At 41.7% G+C, this 18,033-nt stretch overlaps 1 protein-coding gene across 4 annotated transcripts in view; it reads right to left on the reverse strand.

Annotated features, from left to right (window-relative positions):
* The window catches only part of PITPNM1 (phosphatidylinositol transfer protein membrane associated 1), a 37,663-nt gene extending 22,823 nt beyond the window's left edge, over positions 1 to 14,840 (reverse strand). The window contains exons 1-7 of one of the 4 annotated variants that reach the window (XR_005556822.1): positions 11,148 to 14,840; positions 5,935 to 6,027; positions 5,562 to 5,776; positions 5,346 to 5,467; positions 4,457 to 4,678; positions 1,984 to 2,295; positions 998 to 1,093 (exon numbers count right to left, since the gene is read on the reverse strand). Coding sequence is in view for 3 of the 4 variants with exons in the window: in XM_039344180.1 (XP_039200114.1) it covers positions 998 to 1,093; positions 1,984 to 2,295; positions 4,457 to 4,678; positions 5,346 to 5,467; positions 5,562 to 5,776; positions 5,935 to 6,027; positions 11,148 to 11,183 (1,096 nt within the window). In the remaining variant the exon portion in view is untranslated. Of the gene's footprint in view, positions 1 to 997; positions 1,094 to 1,983; positions 2,296 to 4,456; positions 4,679 to 5,345; positions 5,468 to 5,561; positions 5,777 to 5,934; positions 6,028 to 10,207 lie in introns of all 4 variants that reach the window. The other 3 variants (XM_039344180.1, XM_039344183.1, XM_039344182.1) reach the window with 3 other exon arrangements.
* Positions 14,841 to 18,033: the final 3,193 nt, after the last annotated feature.

The raw sequence follows: 18,033 nt of genomic DNA on the forward strand, positions 1-18,033 counted from the left end.
ATCTTGTAGATCAGTGTTTCCCAAACTTGACAATTTTAAGGCATGAGGACTTCAACTCCCAGAATTCCACAGCCAGCGTTGCTGGCTGTGGAATTCTGGGAGTTGAAGTCCACATGCCTTAAAATTGTCAAGTTTGGGAAACACTGTTGTAGATGACCCATTTTTAATTCTTGGGCTACTGGATTTTTTGATTTGCTTACGATTTTTTGAGGGCCTCGGTAAAGAACTACTTGTTTAACCATGGAAGTTACAACGGCACTGAATGAGTGGTGGTCACAACCAGTTCTCAAAGTTCTGGCCATCTAAGCAACTCCAGTCATGTGATTGCGAGACAGGTACTTGGAAACTGGCTCACACGTATGACAGTTGTCCCATAATCACATGATTACAATTTGCAACCTTCCCTGCTGGATACCCACAAACAAAGTCAATGGAGAAGATGGCAAGGAGAGCTGCAAGTTGCTTGGGTAAGCCTCTTCACCTGTGCGCCCTGCCTCAGCCTCTTTGTGCTTGTGTCAGCTACTCACATACCTTCCCTGAGCTTCTGCTGCAGCTCCCTGGCCATTCACGCACCCTCCCCAAACTTCTTGGCACCCATGCGGCCCCTCCCCAGCCACCTTTCTCATCTGGCAGCGGCCATCCCAAGCGACTTATGACTGTTTTTCACACTTACAACCGTTGCAGCATCCCCATGGTCACATGATTAAAATTCAAATACTTGGCAACTGATTCATATGTATGACAGTTGCAGAGTCCCGGGGTCATGTGATCACCCTTTGAGACCTTCTGACAAGCAAAGTCAATGAGGAAGCCAGATTCAATTAACAACCATGTTAGTAACTTAACAATTGCAATGATTCGCTTAACAACAGTGGCAAGAAAAGTTGTCAAACGGGGCAAAACTCACTTAACAAAGGTTTCACTTAGGAATGTAAATTTTGGGCTCAATTGTGGTCGTACATTGAGGACTACCTGTACTCTGTTCACTATTACAAACCGTGAGCATCGAAGAATTCCTCTTCAGAACTGTTCTCAGAGTCCCGGGCAATATTTTGCATCCGCCATTCTGATAAGCTGTGGGGAGACACTGCAACTGCAGAGACACATATCAAGGGAAATCCTGATGACCAAGAGAGCTGGGTAAAGATGGTCATTCTTAAGCATCAACAGGAACACTTCTTCATCACAGTAGCTACGATCATTGGGATCAATAGTATCTCACAATGAAGTTTGCTTTACTGTCTCAATTTTCTGAATTTCTGATTGCAGAAAATTGCAGGAAGTCCTTAAATTTTACACGCAAGACCAGAATAGGAAAAGGGAACAGGCCAGATTACAATTCCTAATAGAATCGATTTCACAACAAATATTCTGCAAAGAGCTACCTTCCCTGTATATCAATATCTGTTTCCACCTTTTCATGGGTTCTTTTCCTTCTTTAAGTTCCAAATACGAGAATTACGAAGGAAAACAAAAACAAGGATTGCTATTGTGGACACTGTAATATATACCCTATCTGATCTTTTTTTTAAAATGTATATAAATATTCATAATAATGCCATACATTTCCACAATGCAAAAAAAAGGGTAAAGTATTTCAAATGAGTCAAGAGCTAGTAAGACAAAAATCTTTTGTAAAAAAACTACACCAATCTTATCTCCAAACAGAAGAGTAGTTAGTCCCTGACTATAATCTAGAACAGAGATACCCAACCTTGGCCACTTTATGACTTGTGGACTTCAACTCCCAGAATTCCTCAGCCAGCCATGGACTTCAACTCCCAGAATTCCTCAGCCAGCCATATTGGGAGTTGAAGTCCACAAGTCATAAAGTGGCCAAGGTTGGGGACTCCTGATCTAGAATGAAATGGGAATGAATTTCATTCTTTCTCACAACTTTCGCTCCTCTGCAGTGAGAGTTTGTTTTCATCAGTGTTGCATTCTTCCACAAGTTCCTTTCTATTTGTTGCAGTGATCACTCACCAGCATGTTGAGAAGAGTAGGAGGACCGAGAAGAAGTTGACCATTGCTTTGCAAATGGATCATCTGGAGAGGAATCGGGAGCCCTCAGGCTATCAACTCTGTCTTGTGTCTCATGGCCACTTAACTCAGCTGGGCATTCAGGGCTGGGCACATCAGGACCTAATTCAGGTTCTACGCATGTAGCCATCTTCTGAGCCAGCATACGAGCTGTTTCCTCCTCCAACCTTCGAATGTCATCCATTGTGAGGTCTATCCATTCGTCCTGCCAACACCAGGCCTGGCGATGAGCTCGCAGCATCACTTTCCGTAGACCTACAATAGGACGCCATTCAGGAATCACGATGGTATAGCTCTTCCCAGACACACTGCACTTTGGTTAGGTATAACTTGAGCTCCTCAATACATTAAAAAGAGATTAAATGCTATTTACTTCGTGAATGCTTCTTCCACTGCTTTTCAGTAATTTAAAGGATTACAATCCAGTTCAGATTTAAAAAGAGAAATTCAGTTTAGAGAATAAGAGGAGCTAACAGGATTGCAATTCTTTTTATTTTTGCCTATAATGATGCAAGATCCTTTTTGGCATTTTATTTACCCTAACCAATACATGAGCATTTTTATTTATTTATTTACTATACTTACGTAGCCCCTTATCACACATGAAAGTGACTCTGGGAGGCATATAGCACTTAACAAAATAGTAAGTACATAAAAACGCACTTAAAAAATAGCTATAAAAAGGCAAACAAACAGAGAGGATGATATTAAACCATATCAAGGAAGCCACTGCAAAATCTCCCTGGTTCCCCCAGGACTGATGACATAGCCACATCTTGAGGGGCTTATGGAGTGGAGAGGTGGAGCTAATCTTATTGGGAAGGGGGGCCCTGCTAGATGTAATTCCTCTGCTAAAATCAGAGGACAAACTAGTAGTCAGGCATGGAGATAATCCCTTGGATTAAATTGAAACCAGTGTCTCTAAACCAATCTACATTATTCACATACTGATTTTGTGGAAAAAGTGGAGTAAGGACGCTAAACTTCTACAGACATACTGAAATCAAAAGATACTGTACCATCCCATTACTACCATTTCACTGCATCCGGCATGCCATTGACAGTTGTGGCTTAGCCTGTTTGTCTAACTTCATATCACAAAACTTTATCCTTAACATGATATGACCATTTCTGACACATAAGTTTAAACTGAAGAAGACATCTCACATTTTTTTCAATCTGAACTCTTTCAGAAATTCAGAACTCATGCTCACATCCAAGCAAAACTTATTGTATCCAAGTTATATTGGGATCTTCTCATCCTAATAATACCTCACGTCAGCTACTATATCCAGGGACACAGTTTAAATGAGCAGATAGCACAACGTAGCTCAATTTTCCTGTCTGGGAAGTGCTGCACAAAATTGAATGACATTTCTGTTCATGTCAGAAGCTGATTTACATGGATAATGTCATTAAGCCTTTAGCATCTCCTATTTTATGCAGCTGATTCTAAACAAATTCCCCCAATCTAATATTATGCTTAATAGGAAACCATTATTTTATATTATCTATATTTTTAAAGTCTTTTGAAATCTGGCTGCTCCTTCAACAGTGCTGTCAACACAGTTGCTTCTCTCTTTCTCTGGATTCAGCCTCTCTGAGTTTCTTCTACTGCCTGAAACCTTTCTCTTACATGGTTACTACCCCTAATACTTCTGAGGTCACAGTAAGTAAAGTATCTCACAAGCAACTAACCAATACATCAAAAGCTCTTGGGTGCATTTTTACCCCAAAGGGTAGAACTGGACTAGAGCAGTTGTTAATCAGCAACACAGAGGGAAAAAGTCCGATTCCTTACCAATTTCAGAGACAACGGAAAATACATTTAGAGTTGCCATATACTAGAATATTGTAGATCCTGAACAAATTCCTCATAATTAGCAAGGGAATATGAACAGTATTGGTTTTCAAAATGGCAGAGGACCCAATCAATTATTTGCAGCCCAGAAAGAATGATTCTGAACATTGTGCAACATAAATTGTCTTTTTAATATAGGGACCACAAGGGAGGCTTAAAACTGCTAATGTACCTTTGGGCCAGTATTAAATCAGATTTCACATTAGAGTAGCTTTAATGAAATTAATATGAGAAGGGCAGCTCAGTAGAAAATGTACTGCACAAGTACTGCTACTAGAGAGGAAATGGACACCATGCCTCTGCCTACACAAGTATAGGATCAATCATCCTATTCTACTGCCTAAGCATACAGTGCGGCCTATATTTGCTAGCTTCAGCATGCCACCATTATGGGACCTGTAGCTCTCCAGATGTTGCTAAACTATTACCATTGCAATGTTGGATGGAGCTTCAGAGAGCTACAGTTCAACATCAGGAAGAACCAAAGTATCCACTACTGCCACAGATCTTTGTTTGCTGGATGAAAAAGAATGCCAATGAAGATATCATGCTTACCTACATCATGGATGAATTGTTCAATCTTAGACTGCATGCCCCAATAGCGAAACTCCACCTTACAAAGCTTGTAAGCACACATAAAAGGCCCAGAATTTCCACTATCCAGCCAATTATCTCCTAGAGGTCCACGTCCCGTTTTCAACGAATGGTACAGTCGTGGATCTTCCTCTATCTTGTACTCACTGGGTGAGATGGGATCCCGTACAATATCAATAGTATCTGTGGGTAAGTAAAGGAGGTTTGGGGGAAAAAGATTAATTGTAGGAAATTAAAATAATCTTACTTGGATTTCTCAAGCTGCTACTCCTTCTCATCTCAAAATTGGTTCAGATGCTCAGCTACATTCCTGACTACTCTCTTGTATAGTGAACATCTATTTTGCCAGAAGCCTGCTAGCTGTTCTTCCACTCCTAGTGTATAACAGCAGCATTCTCCAATCTATTGTCCTCTAGCTGCATTGGATTTCAACAATGGAATGATGATTGGAAATTCAACATGTGAAAGTTCATAATGTCTACATCAGGGGTGTCAAACTGCCGGCCTGTAGGCCGGACGCATCATGCGGAAGCTGCGCCCACCCCATTGCCGGTAATGGCAAAACAGTCCCGATACGTTGCGCAATGTCACATGACGTCGCGAGTTTGACATGTCTGATCTACATGGAGTAAAGTCTTTACAAGGCTGGTGAAGTCTGTCTTACAACACAGCACTTTATATGCCATGAGTGAAACAGATGCCCACATTGACTTATATCTCAGTCACTTATTGACCCTAAATATCATCAGATAACCATCATCGTTCAGCCACTCAGGCACAATCAGCTGTCAGCATAGAAGCATTCACACAATACTACATTCTGATAACTTAAAAGTGACAGAAAACTCACCCACAATCCTTTGCCTGCGCTCTGTAACGTTTAAATTGAAGATATTGGTTTGCTTTCCAGCATCTGGTCGGTAGTAAGTCTCAATCTCAATTGAAAATTTCTCCACAAAGGGGCATGTGTATCTATAAAAGAAAGGATGAAACTCATAGTTCTACCTTTACCACTTTGGCAAGCTCCACAACCACATCTTCCAGCCCCCTACTGCCTTCCTCTCACCTAGTCCGTGTGTAAGGGTAGGCATTCCAAGATTCTTCCTCCACCTGAAGAGCAGCCTTAGGTAGGAGGGCACGAAACCAGCTAGGAATATGAGAGCCCACATGGTAGATCTTATGTGTATATTGACCACTTCCTCCTGGACCATCATCATACGGTCGGTTGGACAGGATTTCAACCCCACTGCCTTCACCACTGGATTCCTCACGGCTTTTCTTCTAAGGGGGGGGGGGAGAGACAGATCTTCAGCTTGCAATCTATACCTTTTGCTCTTTGCATCCCTCAACCTGCTTGGTTTTGGCCCTGTTAACCCCAAAACTCTATCTGGTTAAATAAATACCCATCAGTCTGCTCTATCTATCCTAACTGATGTTACCTGGATCATGTAAAGTTGGGCCACCTGGTATTCGGTCAGGCTCATGGGCAGCAGTATATGGTATTCTTTGATCAGCATTTTGACTGTCAGATCCTGTGAGTTGAGACAGAGTAGAGGGCAGATAAAAATGTGCACCCAAGACAGCCTATTTGTGGCTGTGGGACACTTAAAAATATAATATGAAAATGGGATCCCATACAATATTAAAACAGCCTAAGAAAATTGTTTTGAACAACACAGCTTAACTAAGTAAAAGATATCTCCCAAATGCTCACCTATATCATGAAATTGGGTTTTTTTTATCAGTCAGTCATCAGAAAACTATCATATGTGAAAATGAAGTATTATGTAAGTATGGAAAAGAGTTGCTGGTCAAAAGTAGTAGCTTAAACCACATTCTTACTTCCTCAGATGAGAAGCTGGAAAGAAATCCCTATCTGACCTTATTTCAAAATCCAATCCACTGGGTAAGTTTCCATAGCAACTCTTAAGCAAATGGGAGGCTAGGGAGTTTCGACATAGCAAAAGGGAAATGTGGAAGGAAGTAAAATAATAGCATCTAACACTCTCAGGTCTTTTACATCTTCCTGGACCACGTCAGTGGTTCCCAAACTTTGCCATATTATGATCTGAGAAAAAGAAATTGTGCCATCTCCCACGTGTAAATAAATATTTTCACTGGGACTGGGGTGGGGCAAGAAACAACCTAAATTTACTCATAATAATTATATTTTAACCTATTGTATATATCAAATAAAACAGTGGCAGAACTTTTTAAAACAACATATTACTTTGGGGGAAAAAACCAAAAACACAATTTAAAACCATTTTTTAACATGAAGAATGAATTGCCTTTTTTGGCCTAACATTTGAAATTGGAATTCCAATTTGAAAACCACTCTCTCATTTACCAAGTCAGGGAGGAAAAAAAAAATACTGCCTTGCCCAAAATCAACTTTTCTTAAACTGTTCTTAAAATGCTATAGCTTGCAGAACATGGACAGCCTATAATCTGCTTTTGGTGCTCTCTGTATTAATACACTCTGAGATAACTGTCTCACACATTTTCCCCCCAAGTCTGGTGCTTGTAAATACTTCCCCTACTGTTGCAATTTCCTTCTAGCTGCAGTCTTACAGCCCTTCCCCTCACACAATTTAAAACCATTTTTTAACATGAAGAATGAATTGCCTTTTTTGGCCTAACATTTGAAATTGGAATTCCAATTTGAAAACCACTCTCTCATTTACCAAGTCAGGGAGGAAAAAAAAAATACTGCCTTGCCCAAAATCAACTTTTCTTAAACTGTTCTTAAAATGCTATAGCTTGCAGAACATGGACAGCCTATAATCTGCTTTTGGTGCTCTCTGTATTAATACACTCTGAGATAACTGTCTCACACATTTTCCCCCCAAGTCTGGTGCTTGTAAATACTTCCCCTACTGTTGCAATTTCCTTCTAGCTGCAGTCTTACAGCCCTTCCCCTCAGAAGTGATAATTTCCTATGCAGAGTGAGTATCTGATCAGATGGTCAATTTTGTACAATATTCCATGCATTAACTCCTCCTTTGAAAGGCAAATGCAATATGTTAAAAGCAAACAAACATTCAGACTTCATACAGGGCTCTGGAACTGCAGGGCTACTTTGCATTCAGAATAATTTTGCATCAAGCTGTAACTTTTGTGCAAAAAGCACAAAAAAAGCACTCTGTGGAGATCCTCCTCGTATCTCACAACCTCCTTTAAGAGTTCACTTTGAGAAATGCTGAAGTATGTAAATTGTTTGGTTTTGGCTTAACATAGTTTCAAAAGCAGTTATAGAGCTTACTGTGTTCTGTGAAGCCAGCTAATAATGGCTTGTGCAACAAACAATGGTTAAGTGAACCTTGGTTAAATAAGATGTATGAATTTGTTTTATGATTTACAGACTTGTGTCAACCCAGCTAGAGCATGGAGTACGAAAGCTATGGACGTAATTTGCTAAATCAAGGCTTTAGTCTTAGCCAAATTTATTCCAACCAAGGCTTCTACCTAGATAAATATGCACAGGGTTATGGTGTCAATGCTGATACTCCTTGTAATTCTGTACTTCCATGATTCTGTTTATGCAACACTTTGTAATCAAGGTTTCTGGGGACTTAAGGGGAGTCTCTCCTCTTATACCAGCATGCCATACAGAATTTAAATCATGCATAGCTTTGCTCAGCAGTGTTGTGCAGGGAGAAGCTACTAAATCTCTGCCCATCATGCATCTATTCAAAGCACAGGAGTACATTCAAGAAAAAAGGGCTGCATCCCTCCTAGAGAGCTGTTTTCATGAATATCCTTTACCTATCAAATTGCTCTGGCTCTTGGCCCTTGCAACCTGCTGTTTCTGTAGCATAATCAAGCAATCACATAACTTCACATAAATTATTATATCTTGCCATATCCCTGAAAGCCAAACAGCCTTATTATTCTCATGTAAACAGTTAAGTTGTATGTTCTACTCACTAAGTGGGAAAAGACAGTTTACCCTATGCTCTATATACCAGTATCAGTGTTTATGAGAAAACCTCTTCCCAAATAAAAACATATGAAACCTTTCAAAATTATGAATATGAAAATAGAAAGCCAAAACCTGTTGAGACTTTACAGAAATAAACAACATAGATTAATATGCTGTTTTCCATCACAGGTATATATATATATATATATATATATATATATATATGTATGTATGTATGTATGTATGTATGTATGTATGTATGTATGTATGTAAGTATGTATGTATATGTATATGTATATATATGTATATATGTGTGCATATGTGTGTGTGTGTGTGTGTGTGTGCAATAATTATTGTCTACAATACATTTGCAAGATAAGGTGAACTTCAGCATAAGGAGGTGAAATTCAGTATCTCCTACAAACATATTAGAAAAACAATTCAGAATCTAACTCCTTATAAAGTCATGTTCAACAGAAATAGCGTTTAAAATAGTTTTGGCCACAATTCACTCAGGCTGCTATACATTTAACATGCATTGTTATCTAGTCTAGTAAGTCATTGTTTTCAAATCAGATACCCAAATTCTTACAAGCATATAGTTGATGGGAAGCTTGCTAATTGCCATAACCTATTAAGCAAAGCTCCTTAAAGAGAAATACGTGTAAGCTTCAATCCTAAAACTTATTCAGGATATAAATATAGCACTTGAATACAAAGCTAAGCATACTTAGAAGAGAAAGAAATGGGCACATTTCTGAGTAAACACACACACACACAAAATTGATTGTTTATATGCTCTTCAGCAATTTTGTCGAAGCCTTAGGCTACGTATTTTTGTTTATTTGTTGGTGTATTTATTCTCATAGTCTATACTTAACTTTTTAAAAATAATAACGGAAGCACCTCCCTCTCCAAAAACATGCTCGCCTTGAAAAATAACACAAACTTAACTTTGCCTAATTCATCCACAAAGCTCAGGTTTCAATAGGTCTGCCCCATTAGAAGAAATTACCGCTTATCTTTCTCACAAGAACAAAATTAAGTCAGCAGGTGCAGTTTACACTTCCATGTTTGGGGACGCTACTCAAGTGACTAAAGGTATGCTTGCCCTGCAGCCATTAATGGGCATAGAAGCCCTGTATAAATAAAACATGGCAACCTGACGGCTGAACCGATGGGAGGTTCAAATACACCTTCATGTTGACCAAAGACATTCATTACAGCAGTAAATTACTGTTCAAACTACCGTTCACGCTAGCTGAATTCAACCCATAGCAAAGTGCCAGAAAGCCAGAAAAGCATTGGAATAATTGGAGCAGAAGGGACACGAGGTGCTGTCATCGCTATCGGAGCCTTTGCTCAGGGGAAAGACTCCCTGTTGCTTTTAGAGAATGGCGACCCATGATGAAGGAGGGAGGGCCGGGACGGGGTCCCCGCTTCAACCCACAAGAGACCTAACAGAGAAGTCGGTGAGGAGGGAAAACGTGCTGGGCGCTTGGTTTCTTTCCGGGGCCCAAGAGGCAGTCCCGCCGTCTCGGAGAGACATCCCTTCACCTCTCTTCCCACCCCCAAATCCCATGCAGCGCTATTCTGCACTCCTTCCTTTACAGCCCAACCGTGCCCAAAAACCTCTCCTGCTGATACCCGGCTCCTGTCCCGTCCCGTCCCGCCCGCCCCTTCCACCCAGTGCAACGCGTGCCTTTCCCCAGCCTCCCAGCCCCACGGCTACGCGTGCACACGAATCCTCCCTGCACACGCACACGCGCCATCTCCCGGGCCCAGACCTGTAGCTCGATGTAGGGATGCCGGCGATGGAAGCAGCGGTATGCTACGTCGGGGGAAGACGTCGGGGGGCGGGGAGGGAGGGAGGGGGAGAGTTGAGAAGGGAAAAAGACCGCCGGCCTCACTGAGTCCTCCCCGAACCCGCCCTTTCTCTGCCCGGCTCTGCCCGGCCGCTGGCAGGGCTCGGCTGCTGCGCTGGCAGGAGCATGGTCTGGGAAGCAGCGCGGCGGGCTCGGCCGGGGAAAGGGGTCGGACTGACTGGGATGGCTCGACAGACCGAACCGATCCTTTGCCTCTCGCGTCACCGCGGCGGAGAAGCGCGCTCAGCCGCAGTCCTTGCGGGGAAGGGGGGAGGAGGAGGAGGAGGAGGAGGTGGCGGGAGGGGAGCGGGCAGGGCTGCTTGTGTGAAGGAGTGTCGAAGTTGACGCGCGGAGAGACGGGCAGCGGAGGGAGAAAGGCAGGCAAAACCTCCGGCCGAAGGTCCTCTGGGGGAACCTCGTGGGGTTGCGGGATACTGACATGGCCGGTTCCTGGTATTCAGTGAGAGGCCCTCTCCCGATCGTTAGAGGTCGAACGGTCGGGTCCCCATTCAGTTTTCGCCCCCTTGAGAGAGCGGAGAATCGGAGGAAGAAAAGCGGAGCCGCTGCGCCAGAGCAACTTAAGAGGGCTGCAGTTCAGAGGGAAGACGGCTGTGCCGGCATCGGGCAGCTGAGGAGCTCGCCAGCGAAGCAAGTGCAGCCTCCAAGTCCCCAACGCTCGGGGCTCTCCCCCCCCGCGCCCCCCATTCACAGAGTGCAAGGCCTCCCGCCGGCTAGTCCCTTTTTAGCACAGGCGTAGGTTTCCATAGAAACTGCGACCCAGAACTTGCGAAGTCTCGGCACCTCCGAGCGCGCGAGCTCGCTCTTCCCCCGCCCATCCTTCTGTGACTTCATTGTTCGTTACCACGGAAACGCCAGTGACGTCAGATCCCAGTGACATCAATGACTCAAGGAATGGCGAGCTTTTTCGAAATCGTTGAAATAAGCGGCGTTATTTGTGTTTGGCGTGGTTGAGCTGAGAAACCAGGAGGCTTGATTTCTAGTCCCACCTTAAGCATGAAAGCCGACTGGGAGATTTGGAGCCAGTCGCGCGCTCTCTCTCAGCCCAACCCACCTCACAGTTTGTGAGGAAAAGAAAAGGAAGCCGTGTTATGTATATTTGTCGCCTTGTATTACTTATAAAATAATAAAGACGGGATACAAATATCAAATAATTAAATAAACTTGTATAAATAAATAGCAACTCATTTAGAAATATATTTGTATTAGAACACATTCAAGGGACCCCTGCACCTTTTTAGAGGGAACCATTACTGTCTGCTTAATTTCCCAAATAATGGATCACTTTCACACATCCAGCATCTCCAGACTGCAACCAACTGCAACACATTGGGATGAAATAAAACCAAGAAGTATAAGATTTCTTTAATTATGTTAGCCTTTTGGTAGAACTGGGGCTTTTATCAGGATAAAGTCTTCCTAAGGTTGAGCTTGGCATCTGGTCAATTCCATATTATTTTCATGGTAACAGTAGGGAAATGGTTTGAATTGCTTTTTTGTGGGGTGTTTTCCAGTTCCTCATCTAGCCTATGATTTCTCAGTAGTCTCCTATCCAAGTATGAACAGGTTTGGCCCTGCGGTTTTCTGATAGCAGCCATAGCTGGCTAAGTATGACTACCTGACATGATGTGGCTTTCTGTTATGTTAGCAAAATAAAATCTCAGATTAGTGCTATTCAGATATTATATGCAGCTAGAGAGGTGACTTTGGAGAAACCACATGGAGACTGCTACAACATGTTCAAAAATATTAATTGAGCCCAGGAAACGGAATATATTTGGAAAAGACACAGATTGATTCATCTCTGACTCTCTGGGATGTAAGGGAAAATGCATTTAAGCTTGCAAGATTGATGTCAGACCTTTGAAAACAGGAAAACTCCATAGTAAAACTATATTGATTATAGGCTATTGTGACAGAATCCTGCAAGCATGATTACAATACAACTATCTAGAAACTTCAACTTCTCTAGAATGTAGTGGCACATTCTGGACACTCTGCAATTTGCCTATGTTGCATCATTGCTGTGCAAACTATACTGGCTGCCAATTGCTTTTCAAGTCCAATTCAAGGTCTTGATTATCACCTTTAAAGCCATTCATGGCACATGACCAGTTATCTGCTGGATTGCCTCTCTTTGGGGGTATCTGCTCATCTCACTAGGTTAGAAAGGATGCGCACACCTTCTCTAAAATTTTGTCATCTAGTGGAACTTTAGACAGATATTCTCTCATCATCATGGGCTTTTGAAATAGCCTCCAACCTGAGATTGAGAGGGCCTCTACCCTTTTAGTCTTCCAGAAAGCCAAGAAGACCTGGCTCTTCCCCCAAGCATTCAACTAGCATGGGAAAGTTAGGGAGTCAACAAAATGGGTCGTTCTGGCAACTTGGTGGGAAGGGTTGGATGGTTTTTAAGGCAAAAGATGTATATGATTTGAGGAGAAACCAGAGTACAGTATAGCATGTTGCTGTTTTTATTGGTTGCTATGAGCTGCCTAAGATCATTGTGTGAGGCAGGTGGACATATTTGTTTAAATAAAACAAAATGAACAGTTGGAGGATATCCTTGACTCTCAGCTCTTGTTTGAGGAACAAGTGCCATTCTAGTTGAAGAGCTTTTACACAACAGGTGTGCCAGTTGTGTCCTTTTCTGGATCAGAAGGCACTGCTCACAATTATTCATACTTGGTCAGCTCTCAAGTGGATTTCTGCAGCATGCTTTACATAGACCATCCAGAATGCAGCAATGTATGCTCATCTCTGTGCCTATCTCTGCTCTGCAAATTGCACTGATTCTCTGTATGCTTCCAAGAACAATTCAAAATGCTGGTTGTCATCTCTAAAGCTGTATGTGGCATGGGGCCAGGTTATTTGAGGGACCACTTCTCTCTAATTGATTCTACCCATCCCATTAAATCTGACAGAAGGCATGTGTCAGGTCCTGTCTATCAAGAAATTTCATCTAGCAGGACCTAGGGAGTGGGCCTTTTCTGTCAGAGCACCTGTCCTCAAGAACATCACAATCCTGCTCAAAATTCAGTCGGTTCCAACTCTGCTGGAATTTCAGAAAGCTTAAAAACCATGGCTGTTTTCCTGGGCATGGGGATTGGGAGTTTAATTGGCTCTGTGAGATTAATGAGTCACCCGCTAACGATTTGTGCTGTCCTCGGTTGCCATTATACTGTATACATATTACTGTTTTGTGTGTGTGTGTGTGTGCACTTAACATTATGCCAACTCCCAGAATCACTATTATAAAATGGGCAGCCATACAAATTGATTAAAGTAAGTAAATACATCAAAATTAAAAAATACATTTTCTTCCTTATCTTTTCTGAATATCCTTTGAAAAGACATTTACAACTACTCTTGAAATGTTTGTCAACACACTAAGAACAAAAATGTATTATTATAATGGATGAAATTTAAATAAAACCCTATTCTGATTTTGTACCTGTACAATATGCCTACAGTGAAGAAGTGTACCGGCCTTCCTTCCTCCCTCTTTTTCTGTCGTCACTAGCCAGCAGGATCATAGGATGATAGATCTTACGTCAGTATCTCACTAAAGCAAAATCTGCAAACAAGGTTCTGCAAGATTTTCAGACAACATTTTGCTTGTAAAATCGGTTAAATTTATTCAGATCTTAACTTTGAATGTGTCAAATTTATAGTGGTAACATAGATAGAGTATTGCAGTATAACCTGAGTGATACCATCTCATGAATCTTGAGGACAGGCTCCTTGTAAATATGAGTCCTATTACATGGGAAACTGGAGTCATGCCTGTCCGCCGGCTCTTTAGGAAATAAATGGGTGAGTGATCAACTGGATGTGAGAGGTGTGTGTGTGTGTATCAGTACCTCATTAAAAGGGGAGTGAAAGCCTACCTTGAACAAGATAGTAGTATCTATCTATCCTGAAAAGACGTTACCTGGATCTGGCCATATTACTGTTACTCTTATCCAGGTTGGAATCTCTTAGATGAAGTTTATGGAGAGGCTAGGGTAGAGGGAACATTTTATGCTTATATATTGGATTGAAATGGCATTGGTTACATTACATTGGTATTGGAGGGGAGATGTGTCCTTGCTTATCTGTGATGATACTCCCCAACACCTACAAGGGTTGGCAGCCAGAGGGCTGGAAATCAGAGGCTATTGTGGTAAGTGGTGGTTCCAAAGTGAGGAGAGAGGAAGGAAGGTTTATCTGTTGGCCTCTCCAACGTAGATGCCATAGCATTTTTCTTTTTATTTCCCCCGTATACCATGCACATGAGGCTATTGTGTGATGTCATCCTTTGATTTGCAGTGAGGTGTCATGGATATGCAGGTGATACATATCACCATCCAGAACTGCAACAATGGTGTGGTGCCCTTTTGTCTGGAAGAAGTTGGAGAAAAATAGTAAAAAACAAGATTAAGTTTACTCTTTGTCCAGCAACCTTATGGCATTGTTGCTGATTCAGTGGTGTCTCTGAATCAGGGAGCATTCCCCAAAAAAGATGGTCCATAACTTGGAGATTCTCCTAGATGCCTAGCGGGGGGGGGGATGGCTGTGGCGGATAGGTGGGGCAGTTTTGACTGCAGCACCAGTTGTGACCTTTCAAAAACAAAGAGACTCTGGTTTCGATGATTTATCCTTGTTTTTAAATATACTTTTTATTAAAAGTTTTACAAATAACATAATAAAGAGTAAAATGCACTAATAAAGAGTAAAAAAAACAAAGGAAGAAAAAAGAAAAAGTGCAAAAAGAGAGAATAGAAGAAATAGAAAGAAAAAACTTCTGATTTTCTTTGCAGCAAATATAAATACAATTACACAATTATCTCTTACTCTATAATTGCAAAAAAGCTCACTTTTTTCTATCATTCTGGGGGGGGGGTTTCTAATCATCAAACCCACAAACCGTAAGTGCATTTTTTTCTGTTTCATGCAAAAAAAAAAATCTATAAAGAGTTTCCAGTCAGCAATAAATGTAGAATTGTTTTTTTTTCTCTGAATCCAATGTTAATTTATCCATCTCCACAAATTTCATCAGCTTCAACAATCATTCTTCTATTGTGGGATGTGACTTCATCATTGTCAGTTATCTTTTAGAATGATTACCGCATGATCTTCATGGGACAGCAGCCTTCAAACACTGTTTTCAAACTGCACTTCAAAGATCTTCAAATACAGTTTTATTTCACTGAGCATTTGACTCTAGTTGAGAACCAGTCTGGTGTAGTGGCAAAGGCATCAGGCTAGAAACATTTGAGTTCTAATCTTATCTTGGGCACAAATCCAGCTGGATGACCTTGGACCACTCTCTTTCAGCCCTAGGAAGGCGATAACGACAAACCACTTCTGAAAAACCTTGCCCAAGAATTGTGCACAATTGAATAGAAGAAAATTACTCTAGTTAGGCTCTCCTGAAGTACAATTGGTTTACCATTTGATTTAGTCCTAGTTCATTTATTACCAATATTGCTTTTATATTTGGATATGTTATAATCCAGTAAGATTATTTGGAATTTAGTGGGCTAGAAAAACCTGTGAAGTAAATAACATTTAAAAAACACAGCAACTCACATGCAGACATATAATACATCGGTCGCAAGCACTGCATTGGCTGCAACAGAGTTCCAGGCACAATTCAAAGTACTGATTTTGGCCTAGAAAGCTATATATGGTTAGAACGTGGGTACTTGCAACACCATCTGCTTCCAGAAGAATCTGCCAAGATGCACATTATGGGGGAGTATGTGAAGGTTTCTCAATGGTAGTGCCCATCTTTTGGAACAGCTTCTTGCCTTCCTTTGCTCCTGAGTTTTAGAAAAATTGTGAAAATAGAATATTTTGTACGGTATTTGGAGATCAACTCTGGTCATGAAATGCCTATTTATATTAATTGCAACAATGTTGATGTACCTGTGATTTTATTTGTTGTGTTCTTGGCATATCATGCCGATTTACTGTTTTATTGTTCTATTGACTTTACTCTTTGGGGTTTTAATTGTACACCATGATGAATCCTTGCAGAATGTAGTAATATAGAATATAAAATACATAAATAAATGTTCATGTTTTAAATGCAAACCTCAGCAATTTTATTTGTATCCAGCTCTGCTGTCTCTATTTAGTTCAGTTCCATATTTTAATCATTTTAGCCCAGTGGTTCTCAACCTTTTTAATGCCGCAACCCCAACTGGTCGTAAGTTGAGGACTTTCCCTGCCCGGGAGCACCGCGCATGTGTGGTGCCGCCTCCTGCGCCAGCTGAGGCGTACCTGGCAAGCGGAAGAGACAGCGCAGGCCGACCACCGGCTGGGCCACCAGCTGGCCCAGCCCAAAGGAGGTAAGGCACCCACCGGGCCCCACGCGTGCCAGCAACCCTCCCTGCGCCCGCCGGCCTCCTACCTCCCACCCCTGGCCCTCTTTTACTTACATTTTTAGTAGTTGCTCAGCAGGGAGAGGTGGAAACTTCCAGACAGCTCGCCTTCGCTGCAGACAACTTGCAGCACCATTTGCAGAGTGGGACTTTTGGCGGGCTCAGCAGGGCAGAGACAGCCTGGACAATTCCTATTGGCTTTTGAAAGCCAATAGAATTAGACTCTATTCAAGAGAGTCTGTTCTATTGGCTTTCAAAAGCCAATAGAATAAAAGGGAGTAGTATAGCCAAGGAAAAGGGGAAAAAAATGGCGGACTGTGTTGTTTGGCGACCCCCGTGAAATGGTCGTTCGGCCCCAAATGGGGTCCCGACCCACAGGTTGAGAACCACTGTTTTAGCCATTGTCTACCTATTGCAGGATGAAGGTTTCCTGCATGTTTCCAACCAATAGAGTCCTGAGCTTTCTTTTGCCAATTGCCCCCCCTAATATTTGCAGATATCATCAATCCATCTTGTTTTAAGTCTCTTTCGAGGATGCTTTTTATCAAGTGGGATCCATTCTATGACTTCCTTGGTCCACCTGCCATCAGTTCCAATTTGTAGCACATTTTTTTCATATGCATATTTAATTTGTAGCATTTATATAACATGCTAAACCACAATCTAGTTAATACATTTTAGGTAGCATGTTGCTTAAGACAACCTGTAAACTGTTGGATCATCATTTCAGAGGTATTCCCTTTCCTACACAGAGAAGCAGAATGACAATGGTCAAAACAGCCGTAAGACCAGGAGCAACATCTGATTTCCTGCTAACTTATCTGAGCTGATTGCCCTCCAATAGCCAATGATGAGACTGATTTACTTGGCTACAAGAGGGCTAGACTAGGGCCAGTTTACTAAATCTCTGGATGGCAGTGTGGTAGAACTGAAGCACCTACACCAAATCTGGCCAAATTTCAATTTTATGGGAGTCCTAGGTCCTGGATTTTGAATGCATTCTATAAGTTAGCCTATTTTAAAGTACTTTCATTCAAAAATGGTGGTCCTATGATGCACTGTTTCATCCATTTAAATCAGGGGTAGGCAACCTTGGCTCTTTTATGACTCGTGGACTTCAACTCCCAGAAATCCTGAGCCAGCCAGGAATTGAAGTCCACGAGTCATAAAAGAGCCAAGGTTGCCTACCCCTGATTTAAAGGTGATAGACACAAGAGTTTTAGTAGTATACAGAAGATAAATAGATGGTAGGTCCACTACTTCTTCCATCCATCTATCCCAGCAAATACATATAGAATTAATTTTGTTTTAAGGATCATAAAGCAGCATAGAAATTAAATCTTGGTGTCTCAGTAATTA

Source organism: Crotalus tigris, unplaced genomic scaffold (genome assembly GCF_016545835.1).
Source record: "Crotalus tigris isolate CLP2741 ecotype Arizona unplaced genomic scaffold, ASM1654583v1 scf7180000017899.1852299, whole genome shotgun sequence".
Taxonomy (NCBI): Eukaryota; Metazoa; Chordata; class Lepidosauria; order Squamata; family Viperidae; genus Crotalus; species Crotalus tigris.